The sequence below is a fragment of the Astyanax mexicanus genome, chromosome 1 (genome assembly GCF_023375975.1).
Source record: "Astyanax mexicanus isolate ESR-SI-001 chromosome 1, AstMex3_surface, whole genome shotgun sequence".
Classification (NCBI taxonomy): domain Eukaryota; kingdom Metazoa; phylum Chordata; class Actinopteri; order Characiformes; family Acestrorhamphidae; genus Astyanax; species Astyanax mexicanus.
This window is the reverse complement of record NC_064408.1, coordinates 100,248,922-100,272,198: the sequence shown is the minus strand read 5'-3', so window position 1 is coordinate 100,272,198 and position 23,277 is coordinate 100,248,922. Positions and strand designations below refer to the sequence as shown.

General features: G+C 37.2%; 2 protein-coding genes across 3 annotated transcripts; one reads left to right on the top strand and one right to left on the bottom strand.

Annotated features, from left to right (window-relative positions):
• Positions 1-550: 550 nt before the first annotated feature.
• On the bottom strand, positions 551-3,639 carry camk2n2 (calcium/calmodulin-dependent protein kinase II inhibitor 2). The gene is made up of 2 exons (XM_007252318.4): positions 3,458-3,639; positions 551-2,101 (listed from the first exon to the last, which is right to left on the bottom strand). The coding sequence occupies exons 1-2, from the start codon at positions 3,624-3,626 to the stop codon at positions 2,031-2,033; spliced, it is 240 nt and encodes a 79-aa protein (XP_007252380.1). The 5' UTR covers positions 3,627-3,639; the 3' UTR covers positions 551-2,030.
• A 24-nt stretch (positions 3,640-3,663) lies between these two features.
• Positions 3,664-22,223, top strand: chrnd (cholinergic receptor, nicotinic, delta (muscle)). Of its 2 annotated transcripts, none has more exons than XM_022681665.2 (12): positions 3,664-3,992; positions 11,357-11,502; positions 11,630-11,674; positions 12,715-12,824; positions 12,931-13,086; positions 13,538-13,650; positions 14,305-14,505; positions 18,087-18,198; positions 18,293-18,407; positions 20,330-20,540; positions 20,651-20,769; positions 21,868-22,223. In XM_022681665.2, exons 3-12 carry the CDS (start codon positions 11,666-11,668, stop codon positions 22,048-22,050), a joined length of 1,329 nt encoding a protein of 442 aa, XP_022537386.1. In that variant the 5' UTR covers positions 3,664-3,992; positions 11,357-11,502; positions 11,630-11,665; the 3' UTR covers positions 22,051-22,223. The 2 variants fall into 2 exon arrangements, with proteins under 2 accessions (XP_022537386.1, XP_007252379.1); XM_007252317.4 differs by lacking the exon at positions 3,664-3,992 and adding an exon at positions 8,033-8,144.
• Positions 22,224-23,277: the final 1,054 nt, after the last annotated feature.

The following is a 23,277-nucleotide window of genomic DNA, read 5'->3' as shown; positions in this document are numbered from 1 at the left end:
TTGCTTTGTTTTTCAATGTAATCCTAATCAATGTTATAAAAGGCACAAAATTATTTTTCTGTCTCTTTTTGTATTTGTGTTTCTCATTGGCAATAGTGATTCTTAAATTCTTTTATCCACTAAGTTTCTTTTTTGGAAAGAGGGAAATGGTTTTCCATTAATATCACTCGAAAGAACATTTTGTGAGCCTTCTGTTCATGTTTGATTGCTTATAGTGCGCACACGATTTACTATTCATTATGACTTACATTATGAAAAAATTATTCAATAATAAGTTTTATATAATAATACTTTATTTATATCTTATATGTATGCTTAATAGCAGCTTAAAATATATTTTGCAAGAAAAATAAAGACAAAATTCAGGATTTAAGTCAGTGCTTTCATAGTGGTTATTGTTATTGTTATAAGTGTTTTGCATGTATATGGGTAAAGTTGTCAATTTTATGGGTATAAAATTACAGTGGTTTGAGTGTACCACTCTATTGTGTTTCTGCAGAGTAAACCAGACAAACACACTGAGAAATCAAGTCAACAAATCGAACAAATGAACAGTCTCGACAGCTTCTGTCCCCATTTATTAATTCACCAAGTACAGTGATATGGCATCATTGTACACAAAGGTTCATTCTTGTGTAAATTTTTTGCTCCATAAAATGTTCAGTCATTTTGGAAAACATTAAGGTTCATGCACAACAAACCATATATAGACCTTTTTCAAAACAATAATAAAAAAATGAACGTCATCAAATAAATAAAAAAATCAAAGTGTTTTTTTTTAAATAATAAAAAAAACTATTTTTTCCAGCAATACTGTTGCAGGAAAAAGTACAACGAACCAAAACGATTGTAACAACTCCATCATCATCATCAACAGAGAATATATGACCGAGTAATGAAAAAGCAATAGCAGGGTAACGTTGATGTTGATGTGTGCAAAAGCCTCCAGTAAACATTCACTTTGTCTGTTTATGAGATCATTTTTGTGCCTCTGAACGGCCACACACTCTGCCTGTTGATGAAAACTCCACGCCAGACTACTACTGTCTTAAGTAACAAATATATTCAGTTATAAAAATACAAATATGAACTTCGGTAAAAAGAAGCGTGCCTGGGCTCGAATTTTTTATAAGAGAGGTGGAAACACCCACATTGGCACAAGAGCATAAAGTTCATGCAAAGAGACCAGAGAGATATTATTACTATATACACGACGCCAAACTCAAATATTCATTTGAAAAGAACAAAAAAGAGATGGAACAAAGTAATTAAGATATCCTCCTTCTTTGTCCTTTAACATCGTGATTATTGTTGTTATTATTACTCCACGTCCCTCCAGACCATCCTTGCTGGCATTACAAAAAAAAAATCATCTTTTCGTGATTCATGATTTTCATCTTTCTTTAACCTGCTGCTTTGCTGGGGCTTGAGTTGGTGCACGCTTAGCGTGAAGGAAAATGCACTGGCATCTTCTTGTTTACAATGCAGCACGCCTTTTCCATGCAAGGGAAGAACACTGCATTGTTGGTGTTGAAAATAAAGCGTGGTGCTGAAATGGACAGCTCCGCGTCTGCTGGAGAACTGAAAGCCTGCAGAGAGAGAGAGATCTGTGAACACAGGGCTTCAGGCCACTTCAAATGTGTGATGAAATGTCAGAGCCAGCCACTCTTCTCTGCTTCTCTCGTCTGCTGGGGCTGAATGAAGACTGAAGACTGAAAAAAGAGCTGGTCAACTTTCTTCGAGTGTTGTTTTTTTTTCTTCTTTCTTTTGGAATGGGTTTGGTTGGGTTGGAGAATCGCCAGCAGCTTCGAATGCAAATCTCTGAGCTAACCTCCCCCTTCAAACCAGCGCTGCTCTCTCTTCGTCCTTCTCCTTGCCTTCCTCAGCATCTCCTCCTCCTCCTCCTTCAGCTTCGAGTCTCCTAAAAAAACCTTCTCGGCTGCTCCTCACAGATCACATGCACAGTCGACAAGTGCTTCAAACCGGTGACTGAAAAAGAAAAACATTGACGAGGCATCGTTCCGTGGGGTTTAAACACCGGGGGAGGACTTGTCTGTCATGCCTTTGAGGACTTCGTCTATTCGGTCATCTTCGATCACCACTGCAGAGAAGAAAAAAAAAACATATACTTAATAATTAATAAAAAAAACAACCAACTGTACAATAAACATTGTTATAAACATGATTTAAATGTGATATATAATTTGGATTTTCTATCCTTGATAAAGGAACTTAATAGCCACATATATTGTAGGACACGGAGTAGGAATTGGATAAAAATGAGTATGGATGTAGACTGTTTTTGAATGCTGTAGATGTTATAGGAATTCATTTTCATATGTTTTTGTTATTTCAATTATAATTGGAAAACACCAGGTGCCATTTACAAGTCATGTAATTTACAAATGCATGTTAATATAACCATAATACATAATACATAATCATCCTACACTATCCAAGAAAAGGGGGATATCATACCATATCATGATGCTCTACAGGAGCATAATTTGAGATTTAAAGGTAGGGAAGATTAACATACTGCAATTTTAAGGCTTCTTTCTTGAACTCAGGGGATCTGTTTAACTTCCAAAAGGCTCTTAACGTAAATACATCTGTCTCATTTATAACGTTATCTCTTAAAGTATCGCTTTAATATGACCAATACCAATAGAGTACCAAACCAATAATAGAATGTAGTAATGAAATGGTAATTATTTCACCATTTATAACCCCTTTAACTGCTAAGAGTGTATATGTAATATACAGTTCCTACATGGGGTTTTCTTTTTCTTACAGCAGCAGCAGCTTACTGGCTTTGCTAATGTGCCCTGAGGTGAACAGAATGCTTTGTGATTCGTGCTCTCTCTCTTTCTTTGTATATATATTTATATATATATATATATGTATACACATATAAAAAAAAACATGATTTGACTTAATTTTGTCGTTAGGAAACCTTACTAAAGGTAGGTATACATAATGTCATTTTTTTTTTGTCTAGTTACTTAAGGTGGTATGAATTTACCATACAAGGTTTCCTTATGACAGCTTATCCTGTCTGTTTGTAATCTGAAAATTGAATCAAATTGAGCAAAATGACTAAATAATGTTAGCTAACGTAGTTAACATTAGTAATACATATTTCTTGCCTACATATTTTGTCCTATACACAAACATATGCCATATGATTTTTGGTTAGGGCATTTCTGATGCCCTAAAGCACCAAAAGAATAGAGAAAAAAAGTAACTCAACATAATTTTGGGCTCTTTAATAAGCTGGAGAGCATTTTTATAAATTCAAAAATGTTGTTACACACTCATATTGTCTTTAACCCCAGTAACGAGTGAGTGGTTATTATTTTACCCTTATTTATAAATATTTATGTCTATGTTACGCACGGTATAAAGTTGTATATGTAGGTTATGTTACCACACCACGCTCCTCCCTCCAGCTTACCGTGCTTGGCTCTGCCGATCTGCCCGAGTTTGGGGGGTCTTTTGGACTGCGAGGTCCCGAAGAAGGCGTTGGTGTCCTGCAGCCTGCAGCTGAAGGAGATCTGGCTCACATCGTTATCTCCTCCGTAGCCGCTCATCTTCCCCTCGCTGTAGGGCAGCACCTCGGACATGCTGACTGACGGAGAGCGGAGAACCGGAGCGGCGGACTGGAGCTCAACTCTGGAGGACTGAACCTCAACCAGAGCCAGAGGAGAGCTGTTTGAGGGTCTGAGCCGCTGTTTCTTTCCCGCGCAAAGTAAAGTAAAAGCACGCGCAGTGAGACACGCAGCAGCAGGAGCTGGAGGACAGACCCGGACACTTCTGAGCGCGAGACAGAGGGAGCTGAGAGAGAGGGATGGAGGGAGGATGTGAGAGAGGGAGAGAGAGAGAGCGAGAGAGAGGACTGCGCGCGCACCGGTGAAGCTCGTGTGAAAAACGCAGGGAGATCCCGAGACCATAAAGGAAACCCAGACGGAAAAGTGAAGTCATTCATCCGGGTGAGCAGAGAGGGGGCGTGGCCAGCAGAGAAAGAAAACAACCTGAGCTCGTGTATATCAGGTTCCTACAGAGCCCCTAAAGCAGGCATGTCAAACATACGGCCCGCGGGCCGGACCAGGCCCGTTGGGTGATTTAATCCGGCCCGGCATAAATTTCTGAGTATGTCAAAAAAAGAAGCGAGTTTCTAGCTCATTTCTATCAAAAGTTGTGATTTTTTTTTTAATGAATACAAATTAAATGCTCTCTCCGGTCGCTAGAGGGCAGTAAATGTCCCGCATGCAGCACAGACACGGCAATCTTGCTTCACCATTCACCACTGCTAAACAAGTAATCATTAAAAATAAGATTCATCTGGTTTCATATTAAAGACAGTTAATATTGTGCAGTATGTTCTCAGCTTCAGTAGGCCCAGCCTAGTAGTTTGATCTGATGTAGTCTAATCTTATTGCCCATGCACTGCTATAACTTTTATTTTGTATTTCTTTTTTTTATTTATTTCAAAGCAGTATGACAATTAAGGTGAAAATATTTTTTTCATAGCTCCCACTTGAGTTTGTTGATGTGGTGAGTTGGTTCAGGTGTAAAACTGCATTCACTCAACTGTTAAAATAAACCAGTTGTTAACACATTCACCGCCAAACATGAAAATCTTTTTTTTCCATTGTTTTATGAATAAATGTGTTGTGCTTAGAAAAGATCCCTTTTCATCCATGATTATAATATGTAGGGAAGGCTAAAAATGTAGGCTGAATAATAAAGCATAGTACTGAAAAACAAAGCTAAATATTTGGAGTTGACATTCTTTTACTGATCCGGCCCACCTGAGAACAGAAAGTCTGGATCCGGCCCCAGAGCCAAACTGAGTTTGACATGCCTGCCCTAAAGTGACATCCTGTGAAAAAAAATAATGGCCACAACACATTAAATCATGAGTACAAGACCCTATGGAGCCCCCAAGGTAACATTATGCTAAAAAATAATGCGTGGCCACGGGAATGAGATCCTAAGGTGTGGCCACGACTTTTAAAGTGTGGGAACGAGATAACTACGTTTTAGCCAGATAATAATAAAGCTCTGTAAATTAATTCCCATGAAGAAACTGAATATTACATCAAAGCTCAAACCCAAGGATAATCTTTTGTAAGATTCTTTTTATTTTCATCTTAGAATGAATTGTGGTGATAATTTGGAGTCTCTTACAGTGAGAATAATAATGGAATAATTCTAAGTAAAAGACACTTAATTATCATACTAAAGATGGGCTCAGATGTAGACAGTATACAGACCCGTTTACCTTTCTCAGGCAGTCATATTGTGCACAACCCCTAAGAGCTGCTTACTTTGTTAACTGTGAAACTTAAAGGACCTTGTGGTCATGCCTTAATTTCTATGATTTAATTAACTTATTCCCATGCCTTAATTACCTCGTTCCCACATCTTAGTTATTTCATTCTTTCACCTTAATAAGTCATGGCCATGCCTCATCTCGCACATTATTTTTTAACATGATGGGTTCCGTAGGTTCCTGCACAACTGCTGGATAAAAAAGAACCCTTAACATGATGAACTTGTGAAGAGCTCCACTACTGGAGCTGGAGATTAAACCACAGTGCTGAGGAAATGTATACCCATTTAGCCTACGCCTGGCATTAGGCATGCATGGTGCGAATGTTTATCTGGGCTCTCCACAGAGTTGTGTTCTACTGTATAACTACCTTTTCTCTGCAGGGACTAAAGGGCCTAGCAGTATTTGTGTTTAGGCAGCCAAGTTTTATAAACAAAGCTTCAAGAATCCTAAAGTGAAAGGAATAATCTGCCGTGAAATGGAGTGATCGTGGCATAATTGCACAATGCACCATTAACAAGCTCAAAGTAGCTCCATACGTCATTGGTAGAATTCTGAGGGTCCTGACATTTAAAACAAGGGACTGAGAGTTGTGAAAGTGCACAGCTAGTCTATAAAAACACTATTTATTCACAGGGCCCATCGGCTGAAAGAACTGTGAATGCTTTCAGAATGCTGGATGGGAACTGTGTTAGACCAGATTCCTCCTTTAAGAACACTAAGCCATTAAACTGGTAAATAACATTTACAATACACAAAAAACTTCATCATCAGGTTTCAGCTTATTCTGATGTCTGAGCATGGTCATGTTTCTTATTGAAGTGTCAGTAACTTGCCCAGTACCAGCTTAGAACAAAAAAAACAAACAGTTCTTCAGCATGAGAAACATTTATTTTCAAATCATTAATTTATGTACTGCTGGACCTAATCCAAGTACATAGAAGTTACTGTTACCCTAAAGGTTTCACTGGAATATCAAGTATGCAGACTATATAAAAAAAAAACATTTGGGGAAGAATAATAGGCACATAAATCACAAAGTGTTTCTTGTCTACAACAGCAAAAATACACCCTCACTCTGTAGCTCACTTTCAGCCGCTGATCTCACTAAGCAGGGGTAAAGAAGGGTCAGAGGGGTCGAGGGGTTGCCTAGGAAAACAACAGCTGTTGACACTTCTCTGCCTTTTGCCTGCTCTGCATGGGGCTGCAGAGACCCTCTCCCTGTCTTTTAGCTCCATCTGCTGCCTGTCTACTGAACTGCACAGTCAGAAATTTAACAAAATCACACTTAAATGAATCACAAACTGTAGAAAACTTAGTTTAGAGCTGATACATAACATGTTGGGTGCTAGATGTTTTTTTTTTTTTTTACTGTTCTTGTAGAAATTTGTCACATCATTTTCTCTGTAGGTCTGAGTAATTGGCAGTTGAGGCAATGGACCATGAACATTGTACCCTGTGCTTCTGGATCCTTGTTGAGTCAGTATCAGACTGTTTCTGTTGCTGTGTTCTGCTCATGCAACTCTAAAGTGTATAGGATTGTGTACTACTATATGGATATGGTTATGGTTACATGGATATGGTTAAAGGAATTGAGGCCGGACTAAGCAGTGTTTTCTGTTTGTTCTCAAGAGTTTACAGTATTGGTTAATTTTCTTTGTAGGTCTGAATACTTGGCAGTTAAGACAATGGACCATGAACATAGTGGATCCTTGTCGAGCCAGTATCAGACTGTTGTGGTTGTTAGTTTGATGAACAATACATCCTGGCTGAAGGGACTTTTATGACACCATAAGGATGACTATTGAATAACTGCATGTGAAGTAATGCAGACTGGCATGATCTGTTGATGTATTTGTGCTTGGTTGTTAAAAAAATAATCAACTTTTCCTTTTTTTTTGTAATTTTTGTAATTTTAGGTATTGATATTTCATAAATCCTATTTGTGTTAAAAATATTACATTGCATTTGCATTTGGCTTTGCTGTTTCTCATAATTCTCATTTTTTTGTAATCATTAGTAATGCTATTAGTAAGAGACAAGAAATATAAGTAATTAACTCTTGATGAGTTTAGCACAGCTGTTAACTGAAAGCCTGAATTCCATATGTAAACTTTAACTTCTGCTAATAATTAAGTATTAGTCTACAATGCAGTAGATGTGTCCAAACTTTTGCTTGGTACGTTAGAAATAATGTAGAATACACCCATTATCAGCCCTTGCCTGATCTTACATTGTTTTGCCTTGAGCACACTGACCAGTGTTTAACCTCACTCACAGAGTTAACACCTCACCACAATTGCTGCTATCCCATGACTTTTGTCATGTCAATGTATAGTTATCACATGCTTATTATTACCTAACTATAGATATAGATTGTTTTACATATTTTACACAGACTTTTTATTGAGTAACATATTTACATAGTTGTTCAGTGTTTAACGTGATTGATTACACACAATGTTGTGTAATAATGTAATAGCTGATCATGGTCAGTTATAGAAAAAGTGAACAGTTAATTGTACAAAAGTGAGAGTGTGGTCATTAGAGGAACTGCAAGTGTCCTTGCTGTCCACACCCAACCCCCCCTTTCTCATCCACACCATACCACTTTTTGCGGAAGTGACAGATCACATGTCTATTTTTTTCCTGGGGGAGGTTTGTTTCCCCACCTGCTGTTGCCAGTCAGAGAGAGGTCGACACTCTCCCAGCAAGAACACAGACAGCAGATCACTAAACTGCTCCGAGATGAGGAGCTGTGTTCTCGGCCTGTGCTGGGGGGTTTTGTTCGTCCTCTTTCTGGCAGGTATGTCCAACTAATCAAACATATTCTCATAACTCATAACTCATACGCTGACCTACTAACCCCATCTGTTCCTGTGGTTTATGCTGTGAGCCTCTCTCTGTCTTTAAATAACCATCTACCATGCTGGTGGAGGCTCTGCCACAATTCAGAATATTATACTGTTCCATACATAAAATCTAAAGCCCAAATCAACAGTGGGACAGTTTAATGATTTCCCATCAGATACAGGTATGTTGCTTATATAGATTCCATAAATTTATGTTTGTAAGTTGACCAAAAAGGGTTCTTTAAAGGCTGTAAACATTTGTGTGGTGCTCTCTTGTGTTTTGGGTTTATTTTAAGGCCTACTACAGTACTACTACTCTGCACTAGTACTCTACTGTACTCTACTGTATCTGTTGAGCTGTTCTATTTCACTACTGTTCTCTCAGGTTTCTCTAAGATTCTAGGCCTGATCCAACATGACAACATGGCAGACCATGATACACAATGGCTTTTCCAGTCTCTGTATTTTACCTGCACTGACTTATTTCTGTTTTTTATTTTAATTAATCCTGACACAGAGTCTCCTCACTCTTAAAAACTATGGTTTCCAAAAATGTCCAAAAGATTTCTTGAAGCAGTGCCATAGAATAACCAGTTTTGTTTTCTGTTTTGGTTATTTTTTTTGTAGATTGCTTTTAAAAGAACCATTTTCACACATATGGGGTTTGTTTAGGGCCTAAATTACTACTTTTTCTTAACACAATGTGTGCTCCTGCTCTATTACACTTCTTCCAGTTTTCTAGTTTGGGGTTTACTTCTGTAGCTGTGGTTTAGCATGGAAAAAAAAACCTGCAATAGTGCAAGTTCTAATGTTGTTTACAGAGATCCTACCACACATTCACTGTATTCTTGAAAAGATACCAAAAATACAAAAAATGTACTAAAGATATGAACACTACTAGTCAAAAGTTTGGATGCACCCCTTCACGTTTAAAGTTTTCGTCTTTATTTTTATTATGTTCTACATTGTAGATTAATGTTGAAGACGATGAAGGAACATATATGCAATTATAAAGTAAATAAAAAGTGTTAAACAAGCCAAATATGTTTTATATTTGAGATTCTTCAAAGTAGCCTTTTGTCTTTTGCTTTGATATCAACTTCTCTCAATCAGCTTAATAAGGTAGAACCATTACAGAAAGGTTCTCCAGTTGTCTTAAAAGAGTTCTAGAGGTGCTTATCTTTTGTTAACTGCTTTTCCTTCACTCTGTGCTCCAACTCGTCCCAAAGCTTTTTTTGTCTGCTACCTTTTTATAAGTCTTTAAAAGTAATATGCAATATGTTAAATAATGCAAATAAAGATCAAATATTAATGAGAATGTGTGACCAAACTTTTGACTGGTTACTGTATATATTTTACATTACCATGAATTAACCACTTTTAAATCAACTAAAGAACTAATAGATTGTTTAAAACACTTAAACTGCAGGATATTTATTATATTCTAAGGTAATTATTTATTATCTGGACAGACCTGGTAAAGGAACCCCAATCTAGTTTTTTATAGGTTTTCAATTTTTTTTTAAATAAAATGTGCCCTTTATTCAGTACTAGTACTCATTTTTCCACCATGAGTGTGGTATTATTAAAATAAAAAAAATAAAAAGACGTTTTTTTTTTAAACCAATGGAATGAACTTCATCAAATGTCTAAATCTAATCACCACTACTGTAAACAATTCAGACTTAATATGTTTTTGTAGGACAGAGAAGGATTTAATTGTGACTTTACATACTACATTTGTACATTTACATTACGTGTAAACATTTTAAACATTATCTTCCCTCTAGAACAATGCATCTATGAGTAGAACCATTTATATTATATTTCTAGGAGTTTCAGCTGCCCTGAGTTTCAGAAGGAGTGGACTGTAATCTGATTGGACACTGATCACCCGCACAACCCCATTACTAACAGAGCTACAGACCCTGTATTCTCTTTTCCATGCTTAATAAATCATTCCCCTCCAGCTAAAGCTGAGCAACAAGCTGAGCTTAAATATGGTTGAACAGCTAATTTAGTTAAGTAAACTGTAGTTTGAATTCCTCCAGCAGTTATTCAGCATTCAGGTCAAATATATACTGACCACGGTTCTCTGAGTAAATTTAAATAGATGTTGCTGCTCATTAAGATCTGATCAGAAGGCAGAAGCTCAGGAAACACAGAGGTAGTTCATTTACTGCTGATTATACTGACCATCAGGTCATGAATTACAATCACAGCTCATTAAACCACAAATTATTAGGACTCAGGATCAGAACTGAATAAAATTAAACAGAAATAAATAAATGTTTGAAGGAAAACTAAGGAAAAAGCAGGAAAGTAAATCTAAAGTAAAAAATCAGATAAAAAAAAGCAGATAATTTCAAATAATAATACTTTTACTTGAGTGAGAAAAATTAATATACATTAGTATTTAATGAAATTCTGGTATTATCATTTAGATACAGTCATTAAATTAATAAATATATATATTAAATTAACATATATATATACAGCTCTGGAAATAATTAGGAAAGTTTCTTTGATCTTGCTATTTGTAGGTTTATGTTTGAGTAAAATTAACATTATTGTTTTTATTCTATAAACTACAGACAACATGTCTCCCAAATCCTAAATAAATATATTGTCATTTAGAGCATTTATTTCCAGAAAATGAGAAATGGCTGAAATAACAAAAAAGATGCAGAGCTTTCAGACCTCAAATAATGCAAAGAAAACAAGTTCATATTCATAAATTCATAAAGTAAAAAAATATATATATATATTTTTAGTATATTTGAAACGTTTTGAATTGTTTTCTTCTAACTTAACTCTACAGTTAACCTGTAATATTCATTAAAATGAGAACAATGGCATTCTTCCTACCAAACTATTTCTGATCAAAAAGATTTAACTTTGACTTGAGTTATTATTGCACAGCAGCAGATTCTTTCTTTTTAATCTGGGTGTAGACTGTTCTACACATCTGTACGTGTGTGTATGTAAATGTTTTATATTATTTATTATTATTATTATTAGTAGTAGTAGTAGTATTAGATATTATTTAACATATTTATGCAACTTTCTGTTCAAGCACTTATAGCAAATGTAAACATAAGTACTTCTCATTTACTGTACTGTGTGTGTGTGTGTGTGTGTGTATGTGTGTGCATGCTATTTACAGGATGTAGAGGCAGGAATGAGGAGGAGCGTCTGATCAACCACCTGTTTAAAGAGCGCGGCTACAACAAAGAGCTGCGACCGGTGCAGAACAAAGATGAGACCGTGACCATTTATCTGGCACTGACCCTCTCCAACCTCATCTCTCTAGTGAGTGTTTATAACATACGCCACAATTTGTTTTTTACCCCCCACCCCAAATTCAACAGACCCTTTTTATCATTAATGCTATTAGCATTTTAAGTTTTAGTTTGTGTGATTGATTTCTCTATGACAGAATGAAGTTGATGAGACACTACTGACCAATGTGTGGATGGACCATGTGAGTAAAGGATTCACACACTTAAAAATGTGCATATCACATAGAAGCACTTTCATCTTTTTAAAACAAGACCACTGTTTTGACTGCTGTATATTAGTGAAGTTTTCATGTACACATTAAAATACTCTTTTGTAACCGGATTAGATTTGATGTTTTCAAACAAAGTAAGCAGAAATGTTTGTTCCTGCAGGTTTGCAATGAAACTGAGACTAAGACTGAGATTTGTTTTGTTTTGCGTGTGCACATCTAGAGGTAGGGTGTCCCGATTCCTGTTAGGCTGGAGGGGTAGGCCGCGGAAGTGTTAGAGATATGTGGCCCTTAAAATGTAGATTTTTTAGAGGCACCCTTAAAAAAAAGAGGGCTCTGAGAATCACTGGCATAAGCCAGTGGCACAAGCGACCAAAGAAACCCATAAATCAGAGTATTTACCTTGTTAAAAATGAAGATAACCACTATGTTACAATAGTTTAATGTGTAGTTTCAACGTTTTGTGGCCATTTTCCCCTTATAACAAGCATAAAAAAATCGCTAGGTAACTTTCCAGTTCCACCTTAAATGGTGCAACAAACAGCAAAAGCTGCAGCATTTAATTGCTGCACCACCTGCACCCTTTCTAAAGACATAAGCTGCCCTAAAACTTCCAGCAGCTAGGTTACTATTGTTCCTCTTGTTCAAAGGGTAAGGGTTACACTCAAAAAACAAGGTGTACAAATTAGAAATCAGTTCTGTCCAATGCCCAATTTTTGGGCTGCAGAGCATTTTGAATAGAGATTTTTCATTAAAAGGAAAATATAGTTTATAACTAGGTTTAACCACTGTACAGAAAGCTGGCCCACGAATTTTGAGTATTTTAATACGCTTTTTTTATTTTATTTAATGATAAAACAAACAAAAAAGAAACTCTGAGGATATGCTGAAAGAGTAGAAGGATGTTGTGGCTTGAGGGTCCCATTCAGAACCACAAAGTTTAATCTATAAAGAATGTGTAAATCAAGATCTTACGTAACTTTTTTTTTTTTACATTTCTCAATTCCTATTAGGGCTGGACTGACTACAGGCTTGAATGGAATTCCTCAGAGTTTGATGATATTGACGTCCTCCGCCTCCCACCTAGTATGGTGTGGCTTCCAGAGATAGTTTTGGAGAATAAGTGAGATATCACTTTTATATCCATATTCTTCTGCTTGACTCTACAGCGCATAGTGTAACAGTATTTGTAATACTGATCAGTCTTCTTTTCTGATTCTCTTCATTAGCAATGATGCTCAGTTCCAGGTGGCCTACTACTGTAACGTGTTGGTGTATCCCAGTGGATTTGTGTACTGGTTGCCTCCAGCTATCTTCCGCAGCTCTTGCTCCATCAATGTCCACTACTTCCCTTTCGACTGGCAGAACTGCACCCTGAAGTTCAGGTGAGACACGTCTGTGTTCATCAGAAAATGATGCAATAATTCACATATTGATATAGCTTGACATGTTAAAACTGATGGGATAGCATTATGCAAACTAATCATTGGAAACACCCCTGTCTGTATAAGTTGTGAGGTCTTATCTTGTGGTTGAGGCTGAACAGTGACAACCAAGCATTCTCATAGAAATGAGGTGTGAATTATGGGAGTTTCAGTAATGCCATATGAATGGGACCATTACCCAGCCTACAATTTTACTTGTGTACCCCCCCAAAAAAAAAATCACAGAAGGTATTACCACTCACAGTAGACAGCACAGTGTGTGGTAATGATTGTAAAACTGCAGGTCTGTCCTGCATTCTTTAGCTTCTATGGGACATAATGAGAGTTTGGTATGTCAGTGTACATTGATTTAATATTATATACAATCCCTTTTTATTTCACTATGCACCAGCTCTTTAACTTACAATGCTAAGGAGATTAGCTTACATTTGAAAGAAGAAGAGGAAGAACCAGGAAAGAACTACAAGGTGGAATGGATCATCATTGACCCTGAAGGATTTACAGGTAAGAATTACTAGCATTGTACATTCATAAGGAATTTTAATTGGTTGGATTTACACATTCAATATATTGCTAATAGAATCCTCTCACCTGCACCGCATTTGGCATTGCAAGTAAGGCTTGGATAGAGCTGCTTAGCCATGGAAACCCATTCCATGAAGCTTTTATACTCTACTGTTCTTGCACTAATCTGAAGACCACAGGATGTTTGGAGATCTGTTGCGATTGACTGTCCAGACTTTGCAGAAAGTTGGCAACCTTTGCTTCCCAATTGCTTCCTCTTTTTATTGTAATGCCACTGGCAGTTGACATTTTGAAGGCCTTCGTTGCACTGTCACAGTTTTTTTGAGTTGCAATCATGTTCTATATTAATGTTTTTGTTAAATAGTAAAATGTCTCATTTCTGTGTTCTGTTGTGAATAAAATATGGGTCCCTGAGTCCCAACATTTTTGGAATTGGTTGTGTAAATTTTCTTATATAAATAAAGCTTTGACTTTTTAAACACTAGGAGTTCTATTCAGGGCTGGTTATTAGGCACCAAGGACCTTCTGGAGTCTTTTCTTAAGTGCACAGGCGGGAGTCTTTGAAACAGGTGGTGTCCATGGTGGGAAAGATCTGTAAACATTCTGACTGATCTTTCTATTTCCTCTACTCAGAAAACGGAGAGTGGGAGATCATTCACAGACCTGCCAGAAGGAACACCTATAAGAGCATCCCTATGGACAGCAACAAGCATCAGGACATCACCTTCTACCTCATCATCAAGCGCAAGCCTCTGTTCTACATCGTCAACATCATCATCCCCTGTGTGCTCATTTCCTTCATGGCCTCTCTGGTCTATTACCTGCCTGCTGACAGTAAGTGTCATCTTCAATCAGACCATTGAGGTGAGGTGATCAAGACCATAAGAAGCAGACAATCAGAAGTCAGAATTAGAGATGTCCTAAGAGCTTTTCTTATTGATGTTATGTTCAGTGTTGTGCATTTCAAGAATTTTTATCCTGTTTGGTTGGATTAACTGTCTCTACTATCCAACAAAGGCCTTCTTAAGTAGAGGTGTGCCAAAAAATCGATTCACATAAGAATCTTGATTCTCATTTACTACGATTCAGAATCGATTTAAAATGTCCCAAAATCGATTCTGAGTCGCGGGTTTTAGACTGATTTTGGGCTGGGTATTTTTGTTGGACCTGGCAACCCTGGGGATAGCGCTTGTCCTTTCAAACGGAGATCTTCCAGACACACACAGAGCGTAGGTGTTTGAGAATCACCGGTAAGATGGCAGAACAAGCACTATATTACATTAGATTAACGTGTAGTTTCAATGTTTTATGGCAGAATGCTTCATAACAAGCATAAAAAAGATCGCTAGTAGTTAGTTTCAGTAACTGTTAGCTAGCTAACTAGCTAACTTTCCAGTTCCACCTTAAATAACGCTACAGGTGGCAGCGGGCTGCAGCATTTAAGGCGGAACGGAAAAATACAATAAGCTAATCAGAGCTAATTTCAGCTCCTCATCACAGAGGAATTAAGGAATGGACCATATGAATTAATTTCTCCACCTCCTGCCCCCTTTCTGAAGAAATACAACGACCTTAAATTAACTAGTTAATCAGCAGCTGCTCCTGAACTTTAGCGCTCCACTGCTATCATCACATCAGCCCAGCAGCGTCACCTACACACCACCGCTAGTAGCTTGGTAATAAAGCAGTGTTATTTATTATTTATTTATTGTTCATTAACGTCATTGTGATATCCCAGTGATTCCTCTGTCACTGAGGACCCACATTCCTGCACATTTTATTGTTTTTGTAACACATTACCTGCTCCAGGACCAGTGTATATTATGGAGGGTTTTTTTTCAATAAGATTCATAAGCCAGAAGCAGAAATTTTTATAATTCAAATCGTTTTGAATCAAAAATCGATTTTGAATCGAATCGTGGCCCCCAAAATCGGAATCGAATCGAATCGTGAGATAGTAAACGATTCCCACCCCTATTCTTAAGTGTTTGTAACATTACTGTGAGCATTTGATTGCACTGAGAGAGTGACAACAGTGTTAATATCATAACAAAATGATCCATTATGTACACCTTTAGCCCATGTCTAGCATTAGTCATGGTGCCAAAAAGTTCTCTGGACAGTGCAATTGGCCTGTCTTCTTACTGTTATTACATCTGTGTCAGCAATGGGTGCAACTTAAAATATCTAATTGCTCACAAACATTTGGACACAATGTGTATGATTAGACATAAAAAATACCTTACCAGTGACCTGATGATTGGATTTGAAACCTATTGGTTTAATTATTTAAAGCAGGGGTGTCAAACTCATTTTGGCCGAGGGCCACATTGGCATATTGGCTGTCCTCCGAGGGCCAGATGTAACTTATAAATGTAATAAAATGTAACCAAATGTAATATATGTAAATGAATGTAATTACTCCTTAATGTTAAATAACTCTCAATATATTATTTATTCAATCAAATATTACAGTTGCATGGAAAAAATGTTTGCTTGTTGCTCTATTAACATAAATCCTTTTAATTTGTCATGTCATGAAATCCAAAAACTCCATCAATCAAGAACCAAACTATTCAAGTGAATAGAAATGACATCAAGTTATATTAACTTTGAAATTATTAACTGAAATAAGGCTTAATAAATATAAAATCAAAAATTGTGAGCTGTTAAGAACATAGCATTTCCTCAGATTTAGCAGTTCCTCATCCAACCACTAGTGGGAGCTGCGGCAGCAGCACCACAAGTCCGCAGTCTTTACTGAGTCAGAGCTACAGCCCAGCCACGGGCTACAGGGCTCAGCTCAGCCAGTCTGGAGCGTTTTTACAATTTTTAAGTTCTTCTGTGTATGAAATAAAGATTTTTGTAACCGAATAATACAGCTCTCTACAGTTCATCTTTCAGCCCAATCAGCTAACAGCAGCCGTTTAGAGCATGAGTCACTGCTGGGATTACATTATAAACAGGTCAGTTAGCGCGCTGCTAACCTCAGGATGTTTATAACTACGGAGTTTAGTGGACACACCACGGCTGCAAGGTTAGACTGTTGAAGGCTACTGAAGACTATTAAAGGCTATTGGAGGTTATTGAAAGGGTTATTGAGGGCAGAAATCAGTAAAGGCTGGTTAGATAAGTGATTCACGTCCTCGTACTTTGCTGCGGTGAAACTGCGACTAGCGCTGTCACAGTGATGTTTATTAACGTCATTAAAACAGATTTTATCAGCTATTGTCTTATAAATGTTTACACAGAACTTATATCTCTCCTAAAAAGCGTTTATTTTGGTCAGTAACACTCTTCGTAACACAAAAGGCATACCGGTCTTTCGCCTTGAAGCACAGCCGTCCGTCTGCATCAACTTCTCTTTTTCTGGATATTATGGGATAAACATGTCTCAATTCCACCCGCGAAGTTACACCTTCCCTCCGGCAGGGTTTCCACATCAATGACTACACTGCCGTGTAGTGGCAGTAAGCCGTAACTTTGCGGGTAATACAATCGACAAGCATTGTGGGAAATGTATTTTTTGGTCAAAGAACGCTTCTGACTTATTTATTATAGACACTAAGATCTTACAAGCTCTCGCGGGCCACATAAAAAGACGTGGCGGGCCACATTTGGCCCGCGGGCCTTGTGTTTGACACATGTGATTTAAAGTCTATTTAGTCAGTGGCAAATTTATTTTGCATTGGCCGATAAATACTACATGTTTTCTGTACTACATGCTTTCTACTACAACATTCAACAAAGACTGAATTTAGGCAGATATGCACTATTGAATCTGACCAATAGATGGCTTGGCCAGCATTTGTAGACAATTGTTTAGGTACAATATATTGTGTAGAAAATCACAATGCAAAAGCTATCAATGTTAAATAAATGACCAGAAATCAATGCATCATAACATTATATTTTCCATGGTATTTTAGACATTGTGAGATCTCAAAAGAAGAAAAAAGATCTGAAAAAAAGCCACAAAAGAAAGCAAAAAGAGAGGACTGAGCTGTGCTCAGCCAGTTTTGTGGCATTTCCTTTGTTCTGTTTCCCGCCTTTCTTTTAACATCTCTCATGAGGTTGTTTTTGCCACCCATTCTCCAGCCTGCTCAAGAAACAGTTGCTTAAGCACATTACTTGTAACATTATTATTTCAAAAACATTAATACAACAGACTAATAAATAACAAGACTTTATCAATATAAGGAAATAATTTTATTTAATAATATATATTTATATAAATCTCCCTATCTGCTCTGCACTTGGATCAAACACCTACTCCAACCGTAACACTCTGAGTGTACACAGTGATAAACTACACTTGTACCAGAATATGAATTCTCCATATTTTACACTTAGGTGCAATATTATCTCAAGTTTCTGTGCTTGTTCTGATGTGTTTGTTTTCTAATTCCATCCAGGCGGTGAGAAAATGACCCTGTCCATCTCTGTGCTTTTGGCCCAGTCTGTGTTCTTGCTGCTGATCTCACAACGTTTACCAGAGACCTCCATGGCAGTTCCCTTAATTGTCAAGTGAGTAAATCGACAAATGTCTAAACAGAATTTTGTTAAACAGTGTTTAAATATTGGTCAAACAGTGGATGATGACTGCATTTAAATCTTGCAGGTATCTTATGTTTATCATGGTCCTGGTCACTGTGGTGGTGCTGAACTGTGTGATCGTGCTGAATCTCCACTTCCGGACCCCCAGCACCCATGTCATGACTCAGTGGACCAAGGATGTAAGTGAACTTAAAATGAGATTAGAGTCTTTGCTGCGCTAAAGTAGTCTTGTTCCGTTTATTTTAAAACAGTCAGTGTTTTGTTATGGTTTGATTTAGTCTAGACATTCAGCTGATCATAGACTGAACAGTCTGGATTTTGAAGATGGAGGACTTCACAACAGTGTAAAGTGCAATAAACAGAGACTGTAGCACACGAGACATAAGAAACAGACAAGCAAATGTGCCAAACAAATTCTTATTTTAATCCCCAGCCCTATTTATAGAAATGTTCATTTTAATCCCTGTGCCTATTTTCAGCATTTTCAATTTAATCCCTATTTAATTCCTGTCTGTAGCATATGGTCAAACAACCTTGAATGAACTGCCTTGTTATAGCCACAAAGTACAAGAAATATCTTTGAAAAAATTGAAATTATTTTATTGTTACTTTATGATATTATCATAATCATATCATCAATTAGTAAATTTAAGTTTCATTTAATTCAATATTTTAATACAACCAGGCCAATGTTCTAATAAAGAGCATAATTTGCTGTATATTATTATCAGTTGTAATCTAGGCAGGTCCCTCTCAAGTTCTTTTGCCCCCCCAATCTGATCTGAGTATCCTAATACTGTTTGCTGGCTGACACTGTGATCTGACCTGATCCAATCTTTGTGTTTTTTTATATAAATAATTATATAATTATATAACAACTTTTAAGATGTGCTGCTGATTAACTTGAAACACTTATTGCAAGTTAACATGATAGTACAATCATTGAAGAGAATGATACATTTTAAACAGATTTAAACAGATTTAGTTTAATAGCAATTTTAATGACTCTTTAAAACTTGGGAGTTTCAGTTTCCTGGATTAAGACATGAATAGTTGTAGACTATAGTTTTCTTTCAATGGAAAATCTAAATTTAAATATTTAAAATGCTGTGTAGTCCAAGGCCCAATCCCTTTTCACCCCTTGGCCCTACCACTTAGCCCTATCCCACTACATACATATACACTCAAAACAGAGGACTATAACAATCACTGGCAAAGTGGTGACACAAACGACCAAAGAAAACCACAAATTTCAGTATTTTCCAACAAATAATGAAAACCACAACATTATCATACTTTGGCCATTTTCTTCATAACAAGCATTAATGAATCACTAGTAATTTGTCTTAGTAGCTAGTTAGCTTTCCCGGTCCACCTTAAATGGTGCAACAGATGGCAGAGATTGCAGGCTTTAAGGTGGAACAGAGAAATAAAATATAATAAAAGCTAATTTCAGCTCCCCACACAGAGAAATAATTAAGGAATGGAGAATAATGTTTAATTGCAGCACCACATGCCCCCTTTCTGAAGACATACAATGCCCTAAAATTAACCAGCAGCTAGATTGCTGAACTTCAGTGCTCCTCTGATCTCACATCATCCACCGTAGGGTCCCCTACATACCACTGCTAGTAGCCTGGTAATAAAGCAGTGTTACTGTATTGTTTATTGGCAAATTTCAAAACCTTAAAGTATTGTCACAGTCCTTAGGAGGAGGTTTTCTACTCTACATAACAATGGTTATAGGGGATAAGAGGGTAAGGCAATGGTGTCTGTAAAAAAAATGATGAACTGATATAAGCTGCTATGAACAGCCAAAATGCTTCAGCTAATATTGGCACTTAGAAGATGAAGAAGAGGGTGTCCTGCTACAGCAAAACTAACTCAAAACTGGATCAGGCTTTAAATGCTAATACGTAATCTATTTAAAATGCCTGGACCAAATCAGGACATCTAATATTCAGAATGGGAGCCATTTAATTATGGCTTTAAATACAGTGCCTCACAAAGCATGGATACATTTTTATATGGATGAATATCTAGCCCATATAGACCTTTATTATCTGTAAGATCTGGATTCTGATATACTTTCTTTTCCCAGTTCTTCCTAGAGAAACTGCCTCGCTGGTTGCATATGTCCCGTCCGGATGAGAGCGAGCCCAGTTGGGAGGGGGCTCTGCCGCGGCGCTCCAGCTCTGTGGGTTACATTGCTAAGGCTGAGGAATACTACAGCGTCAAGTCCCGCAGTGAGCTGATGTTTGAAAAGCAGTCTGAGAGACATGGCCTGACGACCCGTCCAACACCAACAGCAGGTAGAAAATATGCTAGAGGCTATGCCTATACTTAAATGGTATATACTGTGCTAATACTGTTAGCAAGTGCTAATATTTTGCAAACAATAATTAAAGATCTCTTTTTGCAGCATTCAAGTCCGGCAACGACAACGAAGTGAATGAGCAGTTGTACAATGAGATGAAGCCAGCGGTGGAGGGAGCCAATTACATCGTCAAGCACATGCATAACAAGAACGACTATAATGAAGTAAGACTTTCAAGCTTCTGTAGTGATAAAGAGAAGAAACTTTCAATTTGGAAAGGATGATATATCTTGAAATTATTTTTTTAACTAAACCATTTACTTCTATCATACACTATAGTCTTTCTATTTCTCTGCATATTTAATTAGCACATATTTTATTACATGCTAGTCTATGTGCGTCAGATGAAGCAGTGCTGCTGGAGTTTTTAAACACTGTGTTCACTCACTGTCCACACTATTAGATACACCTACCTAGCTGTTCCACCTTGTAGATATAAAGTCAGAGACAAGAGCTCTGAATCTGGTGCTGCACAGTTTGTGTTGTTCAGCCTCTAATACATTTTGATGGTCTTGTGGTGTCCTGGCCATTAAAGAATGGGGGAACATGAGACAAACAAATTATGCAAGAAATAGAAGGACAACAGTTTGTAAGTGACTATTCAATGTACAGCTCTGAAAAAAAAGACCACTTCAGTTTCTGAATCAGTTTCTCTGATTGTACAATTTACAGGTATATCTTTGAGTAAAATGAACATTGTTGTTTCATTCTATAAATTACAGACAATTTTCTCCCAAATTCCAAATAAAAATATTGTCATTTAGAGCATTTATTTGCAGAAAATGAGAAATGGCTGAAATAACAAAAAAAAATGTAGAGCTCTCAGACCTCAAATAATGCAAAGAAAACAAGTTCATAATAATAAAGTTTTAAGAGTTCAGAAATCAATATTTGGTGGAATAACCCTGGTTTTAATCACAGTTTTCATGCATCTTTCATGTTCTCCTCCACCAGTCTTACACACTGCTTTTGAATACATTTATACCACTCCTGGTGCAAAAACTTAAGCAGTTCAGCTTGGTTTGATGGCTTGTGATCATCCATTTTCCTCTTAATTATATTCCAGAGGCTTTTAGTTTGGTAAAATAAAAACAAAACACATAATTTAAGTGGTATCTTATTTTTTCCAGAGCTGTATTGACTGTATTAAATTAATTTATTGTTGTATGTATATACATGCATATTTCAAAATGTACTGCATAGGATACCATTTCATAAAAGACTATACTAATTTGTGCATTTTTTAAACACACCTTTACCAGGAAAAGGACAACTGGAGCGGGATTGCCCGAACAGTGGACCGGCTCTGTTTCTACATAGTGACTCCCATTATGACTCTAGGAACCATCTGCATATTCCTGATGGGTATCTACAACCACCCTCCTCCTCTGCCTTTTGAGGGAGACACCTTCACCTACAGAGAAGCAGACAAACGCTTTGTATGATCCCATTGTTTCTCATGACTAGTGTAGCTGCAGCTACATCAAAGCAGAAATATTTCATTTACATTTTCCTCTAAATGAGTTTTCTGACTTTTTGCATGATGTAATCTGAATTTGTGGTTTCTTAACAATATGTATGTTAAGTATTTACAGTGAATAAATTTACATGAACTTTCCTTGTGGTGCCATGCTTGTTTTTTTTTTTAAAAGAACAACATTAGAATTCCTTATTGTTAAAATAAGAGAATGTGTGTCTTGTCTGCTCTTTCTGTTCATAGCACATACAAATAAAACTCCAATCTTTATATATCCAGTTGCTCACCAGTACATCATTTAAATGTCTGGAGCAGGATTGTTTCAATGCTTCCAGGAAATGCAGCCACAATCCACAGGGTTAGAGCTGGTTTGTTGCGTTGCTAAAGATACAGCAGCTAGGTTGGGAATAGGAGCAGGTTAGCCACAATGCTAACAGCCGGCTTAAGCAGAAATAGTACCATGATGCTAACAGACACAGCAGCAGGGTTTGGCAAGATTGAAGAGGTTAGCCACAATGCTAACAGCTGGCCTCGGCAGGATTAGAGTCGCAATTCTAACAAACACAACAGGCAGATTTGGCATGGATTGAGCAGGTTAGCCGTGATGCTAAAAGCTGGCCTCCGGAGGATTAGAGCCGTAATGCTAACAGACACAACAGCCAGATTTGGAAGGTTCTAAGCAGGTTTGCCGTGCTGGCAAATCGTGTCAAAAAAGAGTAGGAAAAAACTCACTTTGCACAATGTTGTTTCTCTAAGGACTGAAACTGTTCAACAAGGCAAAGAAACCATTGACAGCAAGGAAAAAGGCTGTGAAGGATAAAAGGAGGCACCATGGATGAGTGAACAGCTCATCTGGAAGTCAACGGCATGACAGGTCCCTTGTAAGTGGTTTCTGAAACTGATAAAAGAGGTCAATGGAGAATTGCCAGACTGGTTTGAGCTGACAGGAAGGCTGTGTTAACTTAGAAAAGCTCTCTGCACAATTGTGGTGGAAGAAAAGCTCTTAGAGTACACATGTTGGATGTTGTGGATGATGTGCTGCATCCATTATAGGTTATACTTCTTTTAAGAGATTGGATTAATTCCCTAGCTATAATGGAGAAAAAAAATCAGAGAATATGTTTTTTTAAGCTAGAAAGACTTAAATAACTGTAAGATAAATGCATTAGTTTTTTTTTCAAGTGTGTCCAACATC